Consider the following 18,253-nt stretch of genomic DNA (forward strand, 5'->3'; position numbering starts at 1 on the left):
CAATACCTACACGACAACTAAAAATGTCAAATTACTTATTAATATCATGCTGTAATTGGCCAATATTCGAATTTCCCTGTTTTTCTCACAGTGCCTCAGGTTGTCAAACCAGGATTTAGTAAAGAATCAGAATTCCACCTCGTAATAACGTGGAAAGAGACCAGTCTTGATCCATCAGGTCCTGTTCTCCTGGTAGCAGGAATCCCTGTTGAGAAAATAAACAAAATCTTCTCCTTCAGTCCCTAAAGGATGACAGCAGAGGCTTTTGGGAAATGTAGTTTGTCCTCCAGTGACGTCACCAGCACAGGGGCACCAAACAGCTGCTCCAAGTTCCTTCTCTACACAAGCGGCTTTGTTCGCGCTGCCATCTGGGAAATGTAGTTTCCCTCTGCAATGATGACACTTGCGCAGGACTACGGGAAGGGCTTTCTGGGTTTCTTCTGCGCATGTGTGGATCGCCCACTCCGCCATTTTTTTGTCTGGAAATTCCGGATGTCCCGGACGTCCCTGCGCTGCTCCTCAGATCCTGGGGTTGGATTGTGCGTCCTTGAGGGTGAGCGCCAGGGTGAAAGAGGAGCCCGCGGGCCTCGGGGGCCCCGGGGAGCAGACGGTGTCCCCGCACTTTGCAGGCAGAAGCGCTGTGGGCCTCAGGCGGGTGGGGCCTGACGTGCGGGGCGAGCGCGGACCTGGGCCGGGCCGGGGAAGGGGCTCCCGAGCTGCGCTTTCCAGACGGTTCCATCAGAGGACGGCGCTGCCGGAAGGAGGGCGGGCGCTGCGGGGTGTGCAGAAGCCGGTTCCAGATGTCCCAGGATGGCTGCTCAGGTCCCAGGTGGCGACGGGAACGTGGGTGGGGATGTCTGAAGACAGCGAGCCTGGGAGGTGTGGGGAGGTCACGTTCGAGCTGCCCCATCAGGAACCTGGTACCGACCTATGGGACGTTCACTTCACCATCTGTACCGCGAGCGTGTGGACATTAGCGTGATGCTCCAGATCCCAGAGGTGAATCTGGGATTGTGAGGTGTGTGCGGACTGTCACTCTGTGGCTTCTGCGGTCGTGGGGTGGCTCGGTGTCTCTTAAGCAAGTCACGTTTCTGGTCCCTCCTGCACTGTGCGGCCTGCCTAGCGCTCCTGGTTTGAATTTACAGAAGTTGATACACAACCTTGTTTCCAGGACATTGAGTTCTAGGAAGGAGATTGGGGGACTGGATGTTGGTCCCATTTTCTTTGGAATGAAGGAGGTGTGACAGACTTTGATGGACGGTGTCCTGTGAATAGGAATCCTACCTGGGAGAGCATCATTGTGGCCAGAACCCCCTCAGTACTGCTTCAGGGCAGAGGCAAAAGAGTCCCAGAAAGTGAGGATCCGAGCTTTGCACAGTCTAAACAGTGATTGTGTCTAGTGCTTAGATCGCACCAGGGTTGGCTGATAATACCTCATTCAATGGGTATCTGAGGCTGGACGGTATCGGAAGGTTTGGGCCAACTTTCAGAAGGGAGAAGTGAATCAGACTGAGAAAGAGAGGCAAGGACCAGGAGGTGTTACTTATTGAAGAGGGTTTGAAGGTGTTCCATGGGGTGCAGTAATAACCTGTCACAGCTGAGAGGATCTGTCTGCAGTGCTCTCTGACCACACTCCCATTCCTTCAATCTTCCCTCATTGTTCCCAGTGTCTGAGCTCTCAAACCCAGCCTATCACCAAATTTGGCATTTGGAGATGTGCTGATGATTCTCTGTCTTCACAGTTCTTTTCTGGTCATTCAGGAATGGTTTTCCCCATATTTCTACCTTGTAAGAAAAGTGTAAATAAGTGGATTTGAAGGAATGTGACTTACCCAGGATCACATGATTTGTTGATCTTACACATCCTGACTTTTTCGCTAGCATTTTCCATGTTGCCACATTTAAGTCAAAACAAATGTTTTTTCATTTCTGAGATTATTTTTGTAATGCTGAAGTCAATTTAGAGCAAACATTGCTTTAACATACATTGCCTTAAGCATGTCTATCTTTTTTTAACTCCAGTACTTTCTTTGGTTTATGTCACCTCAAAGGGTAGATAATATATATATATTTCCCACTTAATGTCAGGGGGCTATTCTTTAAAATCATAACTTTTGCAGGAATATATTGGAGGCAATTTTACATTACTTAAAATGGGGAAATTAGGCTGCCCTTCCCTTCTACTCAAAACCAATTTCTTAAATGTAATTAAAACGTTTGTGTACTTCAGGCCGGCCCATGGCTCACTCAGGAGACTGTGGTGCTGATAACACCAAGGCCATGGGTTCAGATCCCATATAGGGATGGTCAGTTCGCTCACTGGTTGAGTGTGGTGTTGAAAACACCAAGCCAAGGGTTAAGATCCCTTTACCGGTCATCTTTAAAAAAAAAAAAAAAAAAAGTTTGTGTGCTTCAAAAAGTTCATGGAAAGATTTCTATTCTCTTTTCATTCTATTTTTCCCCAAAAGTTTTGAAAGTACCCTGGTAGAGTGCATTACTCACTTATAAGGAAAACTGTTTTTAAGTTGTAAGTCTTTAAAGTAAACAACTTGTATGTGATGTAAAAACCAATACAAAACAAAACTTACAACTTAATTTACTGATGTGAAAATAATTGTTTTTGATGATTTACATAGCCTCTGTTAGGGCTAGAAACTTCACTGAAATACATGTAGTTAACATTCATTGTGATTTTCAAAACTTCTACCTGTGGTTGTGAAGGTGTATTGAATGTATTTGACTTATAAGTTAAGACTTTTTTCCCCCACATAATTTTGTTACATATGTCTTGAATTTGGGGGACTTAGGTGTATGATTCAGCATTCGCTATGTAAGAAACAAATCAAACCCCGGTGGCTTATAAAACCCAGCCATCTTTTTCTCTTTTTCTGAAGTTCTATGGATCCACATCTTAGGGTGCATTTAGCCGGGCTATTCTCATTCTAGTGTTCCCTTCATTACAAATGTGGATTTAGTCACCTGGTGTCTTGACTGAGGCTGTTTGGTTAAAGATGACTTCACTCACACATCCTGTGGTTTATTCCAACCCTTGGCTGGGCCCTGTGTCTTCTTCACAGTATGATTATGTTTAAGAGAGAAGCACCAATGGCCAGTACTTTTCAAACCTATGTTTGTGTGACATTTTCTAACATGCCACTGTCCAAAGCAGGTCACACAACAAGGACTAGTTTATTCTCAGAGCATGCTGTATGAGGGCTTGGGTACAGGGAGATCAGTGTACCAGAAGAAATATACGTTATGTGTATTTTTTTACCTATATAATCATGGGCAACATGTGCTGGATTACAAGATGCACACTATCCAGATATTTAGGTACATAAAAGGAAGATGTGTTGTAATGGAAACATGTTTCTGGAATCATGTGAACTTAACATATTAATAGTGTAACAGTTAATATAGCCAAACTATTTCTACAACTCTAATTTTAGTGATGTCACAATGTGTTTTTCTTTGGTTTAAGGTATTAAGTTATATGTTTAGGTAATGTTGATTCATGCTAAGTCAGTAGGCTATGTATGTTTTCACTGACCCCAAAATAAATTGTGTAAGTGTTGCTATTAATGTACTTGTAGCTGCATCTTTAATGGGGTCCATGTTGCCCCTTATTGAGGCATGAAGGACTGTTCTCTCACAGGAAGGCTTTTTGCTTATTTGTCTTTTTCAGCTAATAAGTAGTTTTGGGAAGGAGAATCTAGAGCCAAGCCACAACAGTTCTCTCCTTAATCCACTCCATTCTCTTTGCTCCCAGTTATGCTGCCAGAGTGTGCTATGGGTTTACAAGAGCAACAAAAGATTAATAAATCTCTGGTAAGTTTTTTGGTTATTTATTACTCACTCTTATTTTGTTGTATTACATGAGCTTTATGGAATGTGTAAATTAAAATTGAAAAGTACAAATGAGTAGAACTCAACTTGGAAGAAATGTACATTCATAAGATAAAGTTAACACATAGATATAGCACTTTGTAAGACCTCAGAGTCATCTCAGTTGTATGAAAATTTTTCTCTAGTCTTTGTGATGTCATGGAAAGGAGGCAGACACCTTGTTTACGTGACTGGAATGGAACCTGAGAAGAGAATCTGCTAAATTCTATAGGAATGTGAAGACTTGATGGCACCAAATTCTGCAACACCATCAATGTCAGAAAGTTTTTCACTGCTTACCTGGAAATAAACATTTCTTGCTTTCTGCAGTGAAAATAGTTACCTGGTTCTAAGGCACAAGTTGCTTAGTAAGGTTTTTATAAAGTTTCTAAAGTTAATCTAGGTCCAGATGGCTTTAGAAGACTGTACTAAGATTCATAGATAAAACAGAATTATAACCTAAATTATAGTCAAATCCAATAACTATTCTCTAGTCTTTTTCTAACTTGAGGCTTCTCCTACATTTGGAACTATGGTTCACAGTATTCTCCTGGAATTTCCTCTGTGTTAATTAGTTTCTTTCATGACTTCACTGATGGTTTTTGCTCTTTTCTCCTGAATTCTTCAGTTTGTTCTTTATAACATAGCTTATCAAAGTGCTTCATCCTGGACCCTGTTCTTCTCATGTGAAATTCTTTTTCACGGATTCAGTCCTCTGTATTTTGCACTCTTCTTTCTCTCCAGGTCGTGCTTCTTCCCTAGTCGTTTGATCATAGGACTGTATTGAATGCTTGTTTGTAGCTATTCAAAATGTACCTCAAGGGGCTGGCTTGTTTGCTCAGATGTTTAGATCATGGTGTATTAACACCAAGGTGAAGGGTTCAGATCTCTGCACCAGCCAGCTGTCAGGGAAAAAACCAAAACATCACCTCAAGGTCAACAAATCTAAAATTAAAAACACTTCCCCTTCTTCTTTGTGTTATCACTACCACCTAACCACTGACATAAGTCACCAAAATGAGATTTCTCCTGGACTCCTCCCTGTTTCTTGGGTCTAATTTAACTTGTGTTACTTCCTGTTACTTTTCTTTGTTTGGTCTTTTCATTTTATTCTAATTTCTATATACACTGCCAGTATAGGGGGAAATGTTGGTACTCAAAAGACAGTAACTTTGTTCCATTGCAAATATCATTCTTGTAAAAACCTGAAGGTAATGTTTGATGGGCTATGAGGTTCAGTCCCTGGTGACCTATGCTTCTAGCCAGCACCTGTAGTGACATCCTTAGGAGTCCATGGGGAGAAAGTCTTCAAGAGTTATTGGAACATGTTTGAACAATGGTAAATAGAAGGACATGAGATAATAAAAACAGAAAGTACAAATTCTCATAATGTCTACCTTTTGCTTTGATAAATTTACAACAGTGATTCTATTTGTAGTTTTTATTAATATACAGTTATCTGTTTGTAGTTTTAAGACCCATCATGTTTTTAAACTTTCTTATGGATTGTATTTTATTCTTCTATTTTAGGTAATCACTTATAAGCAAATGAGAAAAGTGGATGTGTGCATTAGTCATCAGTATGTTTTTAAAGTGGAAGTGTAGCTAACAGCTAGTTAAGAACAAAAACTGACAAACCAGTTAACTGAACATTTACATTCACAATTGTAGTTTGAGACCTAAGATAAGATGTGAAGTGCTTTCATTCTTTGTTTTGAATCTAATATTCAGTGTGAACCTACACTCTTCATGTTTCAAATCAAAGCACTACCTAAGGTCTCTAATAATTTTTTTGGTGTTCCAGTGATCTGCTATGCAACAAAGTATCACAAAACTTTGTGGCTTAAAATAAGAACATCTTATTACATGTTACAATGTTTTGGGTCAGTAAACTGGACAGGGTGGTGTGGGTTTGATGCTACACAATGTCTCTGCTCTGAGCCAGAAAAATCCTAGTGGCTGGAAACATAGAGCAGACATCCAGCCCTCTCTTTGTGGCCATGTTGTACTTCCTCACAGAGTGGCATTCTCAGGGTAGTCACGTTCATCTGGCTTCTGCCAGAACAAGTGTCCAAGAGGCCCAGGCAGAAGCTGCAAGGATTCTTGTTATCTCCAGTCAGACACCAAGGCGTCTCTACCAATGTATTCTCTTAGTCAAGCACATAAGACCAGCCTTGATTCAAGGCAAAGGCAATTAGATTTCACCTCTCAGTAAAAGGAATAGCAAGACTTTGCAGCACTGTTTAATAGACCACAGTCTGCTCTCTGACCATAAATTTCTACCACATGCAAAATATACTTTGCCCCTCTCAAGAACCCTAGAAATATCCTATCATTGTGCAGTTGAGAAAAAGCAAACTAAATGAGCTCCAGTGTCCTGTCATCTTTTTAATACACACCCAGCTTACAGAAAACAGATGGGCATGACGATGTGTCCACTTTTCTTCAGACAGGATTAGTGAGAAGTGACAGCACTGGTCTGAGTAGTTACTTATTCCCCTCAGACACCTGCTTTAGTATTTCATTAGGAACCAGTCCTGGTCCCTGGAAAAGATGCTTTGTGTCTCTTCACTGTCTTCTGGGCTCTCATCCTTCTCTGTCAATATCTCTTTTCCTTAAATGCCTGGGTTTGCAGTTGACTGACTTTCTTTACCTATTTCTGGTTATTATATGTTGGGAGATCTAGCAACCTTTCTTAATTCTTTTTTGACTCAGGCCTTTTGATACAGGAAATTATCTGGTTTAATCACTGCCATAAAAACATGGGTTTTCCTTGGGCTAAAATACATCAGAGCAATGCTACCTCCACACATTCTGAGTCAGTCCATTTGTTCTCTGACCTCCCCTTCTCTCCAAGGTGGCTATTTCCTTAGAAGTTTTATTGTTTACTAGGCACTATCTATGTGTCAGACCCTAAAGTACTTAGAATGCTAGAAATATTTTTGGTCTTTCTTCTTTTTTGGAAAACACTGGATTTGATCCTTGCTACCGTCCATAAATGGATCGAAACACAGTTTTATTTCAAACACAGCAAGTCCTGGCTCCTTCATATTTTATCTAAATTCTGTTTGAAAATTGAACATACTTTTATTTTCTCAGTGACAGAGAGAGGAGGCCAGGTTGCACTTTTCCCATTGTGCCCCAAAGTCTCCTTTGGCACACACGTGAGATGGTGAGATACCCTTTCCATTTTCCACGTTATGGTAGGTGGTACTGTGGCCCACGTCCTTCAGTGTTCCATTTATTTCTAGTAATATAATTTGTCTTGAATATTTTTTGCTGGTATCAATATTTCCACTTAATCTTTTCATAATGTTTTGCTATAGTAGATATGTTTTCATTATTTTACTTTTAGTCTGTTTCTTTGTATTTAAAGTGTAGTTCTCTGGACAGCATACTTGGGTCTTACTTTCCTATCAAATCTGACAGTCTTTGCCTTAAGTAGAATATTTAATGCAATTCCATTTAAAGTAATGATTGATAAGGTTGAATTTAACTGTGACATTTTGCTATTTTCTATTTGTATTTGCCTCTTCTGCCTTTTAATCCTCTGCTTTTCATTTTTTAAAAATTTTTATCAATTATTTCTTTTTTAAAGATATTTCATGTCAGCTATTGACTTTTAAAATAAATCATTTTTAATTTTGGCAAAAAGCATATAGCATAAAATTTCCCATTTAAGTCATTTCTTAACCTTTATGTAGGTTTGAACATATTGATACTGTTGTGCAGGAGATATCCACAAGTTTTTTATCTTGGAAAATTGAAACTCTATATCCATTAAATGACAAGTCCCAATTTCTCCCTTCTCCCAGCCTCTGGCAACCACTTTTCTACTGTGTGATTCTAAAAATTTGACTCATCAGTGAAACCATACAATAGTCATTTTGTGAGTGTTTCATTTCACTTTGCATAATGTCCTCAAGCTTCCATGTTATAGAATATGTCAGGATTTCCTTTCTTCTTAAGGTTAGATATTACTTCGTTGTATATACCACATTTTATTGATCCATTCATTCATGGCTGAACATTTGGGTTGCTTTCACCTCTTAACTCTGTGAGTAATGCTGCTATGAACACAGAGGTGGAAATATCTTTTTGAGATTCTATTAATTATTTTGGATATATGCACAAAACTTGGATTTATGATTCCTATGGTAATTCTATTTTTGATTTTTTGAGAAATCACTGTACTATTTTTTTTAATAGGGGCTGCATCACTTTACGTACTAACATAAGGTGTACAAAGTTTCCAATTTTGCCAATACTTGTTATTTTCTATTGGGTGTGAAATGATATTTCATTGTGGTTTTGCATTTCTCTAATGGTTAATGATGTTAAGCATCTTTCCATGAGTTTGTTAGATATTGGTACATCATCTTTGTAGAAATGTCTGTTGAAGACCTTTGCTTATGTTTTAACCAGATTATTTGTTTAGTTGTTTTGTTGTACACATTTTAAAAATGTGTTCTTGATGTTAATTTCTTATGAGGTAGATGATATTCAATTTCTTTTCTCCTTTTTGAGTTGCTGATGTGAACAGTATTGTTTTCTGTTTTAAATTTTACTTTGTTATTGCTTGGGTATAGAAGTGATTGAGTTTTGTATATTAACGTATCCTTCAGTCTTGCTGTAATCAGTAATTAACTCCAGGAAGTTTTCTATTTACTTGCTAGCATATTTTGCACAGATAATCATATCATCTGCAACTAATGACAGCTTTATATATTTCTTTCCCAATCTGTAAATCTTTTATTTCCTGTTTCTTTGCATCACATGGGATGATGGTGATGCAAAAAGTATTACTCAAAAACCATTTCTTCTGAGCAGTGAGAAAACCTGAAGGGATTAATTTCCTGGAACCCTCAAGAGATAGGCATTCCTTCCTTAGGAAATTAACCATGAACTGGTGTTCTCTCCCCACATTTATTCTCCAGGCCAGGAAGTTACTGAAAAGGAACATAGGTGGGGTTATGGCTAAGTATAGGTTAACAATAGAGGCTGGTAACATCAGCAAAATAACACAGTGACATTCCATAATGCAATTTGCAAAAGGTTAAGTCAATCCACCAGCAACAGCTTGATCTAAGCAAGCAGTGTTTTCCGCTGCAGCAATTTCCCCAGTATTTTTACATATCAGTCAAGTAACTTGTCTATCCTTGAGCCAGCAACTTTGCTGTGTTACAATTCTTTATCTATGTCAGAGACTTTAGCCTGGGGAGTTTCCTATCTTTTGCAAGGTTAACATTTCTTTTTTTCTTTTTTGTCCTTTTTGAGACTGGCCGCACCGCGCTCAGCCAGTGAGCGCTGTGAGCACACCAGTCATCCCTATATAGGATCCGAACCCACGGCAGGAGCGCTGCTGCGCTCCCAGTGTGGCACTCTCCCGAGTGCGCCACAGGCTTGGCCTGCAAGGTTAACATTTCTTTTTTTCTTTTTTGTCCTTTTTGAGACTGGCCGCACCGCGCTCAGCCAGTGAGCGCTGTGAGCACACCAGTCATCCCTATATAGGATCCGAACCCACGGCAGGAGCGCTGCTGCGCTCCCAGTGTGGCACTCTCCCGAGTGCGCCACAGGCTTGGCCTGCAAGGTTAACATTTCTATACGTAATTCCAAAAAGTTAGGCTAAAACTGAAACTGCAGGGCTTTGGAAACTAGGCCCTGTGAAATATATTTGCTTTATAAATGTTAGTATATTCCACAATTTCCTTGTGTTGTGCTACCTAGTACTTTTAGTGTGGTGTTGGAGGAGGGATAAGAGGGTACATTCTTGCTTTGTTCCTGATTATTTGGGAATGCTTTGTGTTTCTCACCATTAAGGATGATGTTAGGTATAGTTTCCTGTAGATAATCTTTATCAAGTTGTGATGTTCCCCTCTATTCTTAGATTACTGAGAATTTTTATGAAGGGATGGTGTATTTTTTCAAATGCTTTTTCTGCATCTATTGATGTGATCCTGTGATTTTTTTGGTTTTTCTTTTTAGTGCTTTCATATTATCAATTACATTAATTGGAGTTACATATGTTGAACCACCCTTGCCTACCTGAATTAAATACCACTTGGTCATGGTGCATACTTCTCTCTAGACATTGTTGGATAAGGCTTGCTAATATTTTATTGATCTTATTTGCATGTACATTCATGAGAGTTAGCAGTTTGTGGTTTTCTATTCTCATATCATTGTCTGGTTTTGGTACTGAGGTAATGCTCTCCTCATATAGTGAGTTGGGAAGTACTTCATTTTCTATTCTTTGCAATAGAGTTTTGGAAGTTGGTATGTTTTTTGCCTTAAATGTTGGCCTGAATCTCCTGTGAACACTTCTGTTTTGAATATTATTGTTTACTCATTTTCAAAATAGATACAGGCCTGTTCACATTGTGTGTTTCTGTGTGTATCTTTTGGTAAACTGTGTCTTTTAAGCAATTGGCCCATTTCATGTAGGTTGCCAAATGTGTGCACAAAGTTGCTCATAGTATTTTATTAGTTGTTTGATGTCCACAGGATCTGTAGCAATGTCCTCTCTGATTTCTGATATTAGTAATTTCTGTTTTGTGTTCACTATCTTTTTAGTTAGTTTGGCTATAGGCTTATCAATTGTATTGATCTTTTTGAAGAATCATTGTGAGGAAAATAGTTTAGTCAGGCCCCCTTGCCTCAGGTCCGGCTGGGTGTGGTGCAGCATATCCTTTGTAAACAAGTTGTGTGGGAGTAGAGTTAGTGCATATGCATGCCCATGTATCCTTTTGCTTGTTGCTATTTTTGTGTGTGCTCTTCACTGTGTGAGGCAGTGGTTCTGAACTGCTGGTCAGCAGAGCTCACATCTAGAAATAAAGCCTATTATTTCTTCACCCATGGCTCCAAGAACCTTTTCCTGTTACCTAGCTTGTAGACCTGCACGTGAAGGGCTCGTTACCCAGTCTGGATAATGGGCTGAGGGGGGCAGTGAGCTCTAGCCCCAGCTCTGCAATCAGTTTTTCAGATGTTTATTTTTTCTCCAGACTTTTTTTCAATTTTATTTCTGTTCTAGTTTTTATTTATTTTTTCCTCCTTCCTTTCAGTTTAACTAGCTATTTTTTCACCCTCGATTCCAACAGTGGAAACATAGATTATTGATTTTAGATGTGTGTTAGGTTTTTTTTATGCATCCAGTGCCATAAAATTTTTTGAAAACACTGTTATTTCTGTATCCTATAAATTTTGTTGTCATTTTCACTTTTTTTTTCTTGGTGGCTGGCCAGTACAGGAATTAAAATCCTTCAACTTGGTGTCAGCTAACCAGTCAGCCCCATTTTCACTTTCATTTAGTTAAAAATATTTTCAATTTTTTTTTTTTTTTTTTTTTTTTACCCATGTGTTAGAGTGTGTTGTTTTATACCACTCTATTTGGGGTCTTGTAGTTATTGCTCTGTTACTGCTTTCTAATTTATTTCTTTTGTGGTCTGAGAGCACATATTGTATGATTTCTATTATTTTAATTTTGCTTAAGTATGTTATATGGCTCTGAATGTGGTCTTAGTGTCTTTTTTACGTGAGTTTGAGAAGAATGTCTATTCTATTGTTGTTGAAAGAAGTAGTCTGTAGATATCCATTATATCCAGATCATGTTATTAACATGTTATTAACTATGTCTTTTATGGTTTTCTGTCTGCTATATTTGTCCATTTTTGATAGAGGGTGTTGAAATCTCCAGTTTTGATGGTGGATTCTTCTATTTGTCCTTGAAGTTCTATTAGGCATGGTGTCAAATAGTTTAATGATCTGTTGTAAGGCACATACACATTACGAATTGTCCTCTGGGAGAACTAACTCCTATATTATGATGTAATACCACTTTTTCTTCCCCTCTATCCTACGTTTAAAGATGAAGTGTTTCTGCAGATTCTGTACTTGTTCTTATTTTACTTTTAACCTCTTAGGTTCATTTGCTCTGATGTCTTCAGATAACATGGAAGTTTTAATACTTTTCAAATCTGTATTTTCAGCTTAACTTTCTCTCTTGAATGCTGGAATCATGTACCCAATTGCCACTTGGACATTTCCACAGCTATTTCAAGTATGATGTATTCAAATCTGTTTCACTTTTGCTCTTTACATTTTTTCCCATTTTTTCAAACTTTGCAGTGCCAGGACATACCAAGCTTTGCTTATGTAGATAGCCTGAGAGTAAAACTCTTCAATTTCTGCACAGCAAATTACTACCACATTCTTTTTCTGCTTTTTTGTTCCCTATTTCTTTTTTATAGTGTTGTCTCTTTTCTGTGTGCTTTTTTCTCCATGTTGTAATGTAGTTGGTCTGTCACCCTGTTTTCTTTTTCCATCTCACTCTCCCTATAAGCCTTTTCCATTCTCCTTGTAGTGGATGACTATTTTTTTTTTTTTTTGTCCTTTTTTGTGACCGGTAAGGGGATCGCAACCCTTGGTTTGGTGTCGCCCGCACCGCGCCCAGCCAGTGAGCGCACCGGCCATCCCTATATAGGATCCAAACCCACGGCGGGAGCGCTGCTGCGCTCCCAGTGCTGCACTCTCCCAAGTGCGCCACGGGGCCAGTCCGTGGATGACTATTAAAATGCAAATAAAGTTATGTACTTACAGGACCACATTATTTGCTCCCTGTGGTATAGAAAGTTGTAGTGTACACCCTGGTGTGGACACAACAATCCTTTGGCACGTGTGAAGGAAATTTGGAATGCCTTTTTATGTACTTTTAATTCATACATAATTAAAAAACGTTAACTACATAAAATATTTTACTGTTTGAAATAGGTCCCATATTTAAGTCCAGAATCATTCTATAATCACTTGTTTCAATATTGTTTTTTTCTTATGCCACCCAAGATCATTCATTCAGACATTCTGCTGTGTGTAGTTCCATTAATGTAGGGTGTGTTCTTTGTGTTCTTATGACTGGACTTTTGCTGTTGCCTCATATTCATGAGGCCATGCAGTTCACATGGGAGAGTTTAACATCTTTGTCATATCGGTGAAGTGCAAACTGAATACAAAATAAAGGTATATTTTTTATTTCTTTATTACGCCAGACTATAATGAGCTTGTGTTTAAATTTGTTCATCTAACACAGTATTTGAGTTATGTATTTATACTTAGGTCTTCATGATTTTATACTCTCCTCGGAAAAGAAAAATTTTATTCACACTTTTATCACTGGCAACAAGGATATTAAGGTATAAACTAAGTTTTGTAATATTTTCATTAATTGATAACTTATTACAGTACCAGGATATTTGTCCTTTGGTTTTTCTTCCTCCCATTCTATGGAGTACAAAAAAATGGCATATTATGTAAGACACATGTGCACACAGAAGTGTGAACTCCCAGATTTCTGTTTTGTTACCTAGCAATATTGACTTGAGAATGATCTGTCATTAAAGGAGTTGGTGTCATTTGAGGATGTGGCTGTGGACTTCACCTGGGAGGAGTGGCAGGACCTGAATGATGCTCAGAAGACTTTGTATAGGGATGTGATGCTGGAGACCTACAGCAACCTGGTGTCACTGAGTGAGTAAAACTCCCCAGTAGCTTTCAGAAGAAACAGCTTCTTTTTGTTCATAAATATAGGAACCATTTATAGGGCTTCATGCTGTTTTGGTAAGATTACATTTCTTGAAAATGTGCTCTCTCTCTTTCTCACGAGGTTCAAATTGGCCACTGTTGCACAGCCTCTGAAGCTGAGCTCTTGCCATTCTTCCAAGTATCAGACTTAGCAGTTGTACAAAGTCCTACATTATGTCCCATTAACAGAACACTGCATTAACAAAGCTGAGGTGATTGTCAAGTTAGAAGAAGGAGCAGAGCCATGGACAATAGAAGAGTGCCCAGATCAGATCTTGCAAGATGTGTCAGTGCATACAGTGTAGAAGCCAAGAAAATTAAAGCCCATTAGATGTTGGAAGTGTTCACCTGTTTCTAGCAATTTTTCCCCCAAGTCCCAGACTTGAGGATGGCTCATCTGCAATACTGTATTACATAATCTCCAAGGTGGGGTGTCTCATGTGTAGCTCAATATTTTATTTTGCTGAATCTGTTTTATATGTAGCCCAAATCTAATTCTACATTTCTCTTCTTTAACATTTATTTTTATTTGTTTTCTTAACATTTTCAGATGTGCTTGTGTCTTCAATTCTCATGTACATTTTTTTCACATTTTATCTGTTAGTTTTCTGTTGTTTCTGACAGAATACCTGCAACTAGGTAATTTATAAAGAAAAGACTCTTTTTATTACAAGTTTGTTATGGAGGCTCAGCATTCCAAGTTCAAGGGGTTGCATCTGGTGAGGGCATTTGTTCTGATGGGGACTCTACAGATTCCCAAAGTAGTGCAGGGTATTGCATGGCAGTTCACTAAGAAAATAGGAAAAGAGGTACAGCAGTGAGCCTTGTACCACCACATTGAAAATCATGAAGCTGAGGAGAACCCTACATGGGAGAATGGAAATGCATGGACTGTGACTTTGAAGGAAAACCAGGAGATCCTGGGTACCAAGGCCACGTGAACTAAGGGTTCCATGTTGAGGGTTTAAGATTGTTGATTGGGAGTGGAGTTCAAAGTTAGCATTTTTCTGATTTTTTTAATGAAAATCATTCATAAAAAACAAAAATGAGAAATGTGCAGGAGACTCATTTGTTGAGAATAAAGGCCACCTAAACTTCACTGCACAAAATAAAAGATTTGACAAGAAATGAATTATCAGGTGGTGCTCCATGTACCAGGAATTGGGAGTGGAATAAAAGTTGATTTAAGGAGTCAAAAGAACATATTTCAAAGATGGTAAGAACAGCCTTGGATGCAGAACCAAATATTTTAGAACAGAAGTGGATGTCTAGGGTGAAGAACTGACGTTTCCTTTATTGTAATGGTTTATGTGAAACAGGAAGTCAAGTTAAATGAAAAGCTTGGAGGAAGGTATCTTTATCTATGGTGGAGAAAAGGATGTTTTATTTTTTGAAAAACTTCCACATCCCTATAGCCATTTTCTAAGGGAGGAGTTTAAAGCATATAAACATAAATGCAAAATCCTTATCCTCAGCCAAGGTCTTGTATATGTGATAAAAAATTGGCTCACTTCTGTACCTGATAGTAGCTGATGAAGGAAAACCTAGCCATCTTCATAGTGAAATAATGAGAAAATAGCAGCAGGAGATACACATTGTTGTAAAAATAAAACAAAGTAAATGGTGTAAAGAAATGAAAGGTGGTTGGTTGAAAACTACAAGAAGGCAGAAAATAAAAATACTTAATTACTCATAAATTAAAATTTACAGGTTAACAAAGAAGTAAAGAAAAACATGATATAACATTAGAAAACATATTAGTATAATATTACATTGTCAGTAAGAAGAAATTCCATGAACTCATGAAACCAATATTCAATATTTTTTTTTTATAAAATCTTTTGTTATTAGGATTGAAAGGCACTTCTGTGTTTACATGAGCAATCAATGAGATGTGATTCTGTGTGGTTCATAGAGAGTTTTTTTTTTTGTCATTTCAGATGTCCAGATAGATGACTTAGGGGAGAGGAACCAAGAAAGTCATGGTAGATGCTTGCAGCAAATTGTAATCACCAACAGCAACTCATCAGCTGAGGAGAGTGTTGTGTTAGGAAAATCATTTTATTTGAATTCATGTCATGTTTTAAATCTGATTATAAATAACGGAAAGTATTCAGAAAAGGGAAATGAGGAGTTTTACATATGTCAGAATACACTTCTTCGTAGAGAGCCCGATGAGATGCCTGCCGTAGAGAAACCTGATGACCATCATACTACTGGAAAATTGCCCAGACATCATGAACATCTTAGTCAGCATCCCAATATTCAAACTGTGCAACAGCCTTTAGAATATTGTGCAAAAGGGAAATTTTCCAACACAGAACCGATGATATTTACACTTAAGAAGATTAATATGAATGAGACCACCTATAAATATAATGAATATGGGAAAGCCTGTGGTAAGTCAGCTGTCTTTGCCCAAGAAATAAATCAGGTAGAAAGGAAAACTTTTCAATCTGGTATATGTGGGGAGGTGTTCTATAAAAAATCTGAACTGACTAAAGATCAGATTATGCACACAGGAGAGACCCACATTTTATATCAGAGAACTCACAAAGGTGAGAAACCACATGAATGTAAAGAATGTGGAAAAGCTTTTAGAAAAAAGTTACACCTCAGAAGGCATGAGAGAACTCACACAGGTGAGAAACCACATGAATGTAAAGAATGTGGAAAAGCTTTTAGCAGAACATCAAACCTCAGAAGGCATGAGAGAACTCACACAGGTGAGAAACCATATGCATGCAAAGAATGTGGTAAAGGTTTTAGTGAAAATTCACAACTCAGAAGGCATGAGAGAACTCACACAGGTGAGAAACCTTATGAATGTAAAGATTGTGGAAAAGCTTTTAGCCAAAAGTCATACCTCAGCAGTCATCAGAGAACGCACACAGGTGAGAAACCATATGAATGTAAAGAATGTGGAAAACCTTTTAGCCTAAAGTCTAACCTCAACATTCATCAGAGAACTCACACAGGTGAGAAACCATATGAATGTAATGAATGTGGAAAAGCTTTTAGTGAAAAGTCAACCCTCAGCATTCATCAGACAAACCACATAGGTGAGAAACCATATGAATGTAAAGAATGTGGAAAAGCTTTTAATCTAAAGGCAAACCTCAGCATTCATCAGAGAAATCACATAGGTGAGAAACCATATGAATGTAAGGAATGTGGGAAAGCTTTTAGTTACAAGTCAATCCTCAGCATTCATCAGAGAAATCACACAAGTGAGAAACCACATGAGTGTAAAGAATGTGGAAGAGCTTTTAGCCATAAGTCAACCCTCAGCATTCATCAGAGAAATCACACAGGTGAGAAACCATATTAATGTAAATACTGTGGAAAAGCTTTTATCCAAAAGTCATACTTCAGCATTCATCATAGAATTCACACTGGTGAGAAGCCATATGAATGTAAAGATTGTGGAAAACCTTTTAGTAAAAAGTCAGAGCTCTGCAGGCATGAGAGAAGTCACAGGTGAGAAACCATATGAATGTAAAGAAAGTGGAGAAGCTTTTAACCAAATGTCATTTTTCAGCAGGCCTGAGAATTCACAGAGGTGAGAAGCCGTGTGAATGTAAAGGACGTGGGAAAGCTTTTAGCAAAATGTCAAACCTCAGCAGTCATCAGAGAACTGAAACAGGTGAGAAACCATATGAATGTAAAGACTGGGAAAGCTTTTAGCAAAAAATCATGCCTCCACTGTCATCAGATAATTCACACAGTTGAGAAACCTTATAAATGTAAAGAATGTCGGAAAGCTTTTAGCAGAAAGTCAAGCCTCTGCAAGCATGAGAGAACTCACACAGGTGAGAAACCATCTGAATGAAAAGAATGTGGAAAAGATTTTGATTACAAGTCAGTCCTCAGCATTCATCAGAGAAATCACAGGTGAGAAACCATATGAATGTAAAGACTGGAAAAGCTTCTAGTTACAAGTCAACCCTCAGCATTCATCAAAGAAATCATACAGGTGAGAAACTTTAGAATATAAGTACTGGAAAAGCTTTTAGCCAAAAGTCAAACTTCAGCGTTCATCAGAGATGATGAATTCATCACAGGTGAGAAACTATATGAATGTAAACACTGCCGAAAAACTTTTAGCCAAAAGTCATACCTTAGCAGCCATCAGAGAATTCACATAGGTGAGAAATCATGAGAATGTAAGGAATGTGGAAAAAGTTTACTGGATCTCACCATAACAGACATCAACAAATTCACACATGGGAAAATCCCAATTAATGTAATGGCTGTTATAAAAGGTTTTGCCATAAATCACTCCTCATATTTCATCAGTGAACTTACACCAAGAAGAAGCTCTATAAATGCACAACTGTCCCTTGGTTCCAGGAGCCCCTGTTGATGAAAACACTTGCAAATAATGAAGCACTTTCTATAAATGGTGTACTGTTTCAATATTACCTATGAACTTTTTTCTGTGTCGTTTTCATCTTGAGTAGAATATTTATATATATATTACTGAATACAGAAGGGGTTCTTTGTAAATAGTTGCTGTACTGTGTTGCTTTTGTATTATACTTTTTTCTTTTGGTTTTTAACAATTTTTATAAGTGTTTGAATCAGATGTGCAACCCTCAGATATAGAAGGAGGTCAATAATTGTGAAAACATCTTTTTTCAGCAGTTACAGGGATGGCTATTGTTAGTGTATTGTTGGTTAGAGCATCATGCTGATAACACTATGGATCCCTGTACTGACCAGCCACTGAAAAAAAAAAAAAAAGAGAGAGACAGAATGAAGGAAAAGTAAAAAGAACTCACTGCAGCAGTCA

At 38.2% G+C, this 18,253-nt stretch overlaps 1 protein-coding gene across 1 annotated transcript; it reads left to right on the forward strand.

Annotated features, from left to right (window-relative positions):
* Window positions 1-472: 472 nt before the first annotated feature.
* Window positions 473-17,967, forward strand: LOC103604381 (zinc finger protein 260-like). The gene is given in 8 exon segments (XM_008588942.1): window positions 473-553; window positions 3,770-3,828; window positions 13,278-13,404; window positions 13,648-13,757; window positions 15,407-16,938; window positions 17,010-17,129; window positions 17,131-17,270; window positions 17,523-17,967. Coding segments are annotated over 8 exon segments (2,247 nt in total). The 5' UTR covers window positions 473-492; the 3' UTR covers window positions 17,621-17,967.
* Window positions 17,968-18,253: the final 286 nt, after the last annotated feature.

Source organism: Galeopterus variegatus, unplaced genomic scaffold (assembly GCF_000696425.1).
Source record: "Galeopterus variegatus unplaced genomic scaffold, G_variegatus-3.0.2 Scaffold5109, whole genome shotgun sequence".
In the NCBI taxonomy this organism is placed as follows: Eukaryota; Metazoa; Chordata; class Mammalia; order Dermoptera; family Cynocephalidae; genus Galeopterus; species Galeopterus variegatus.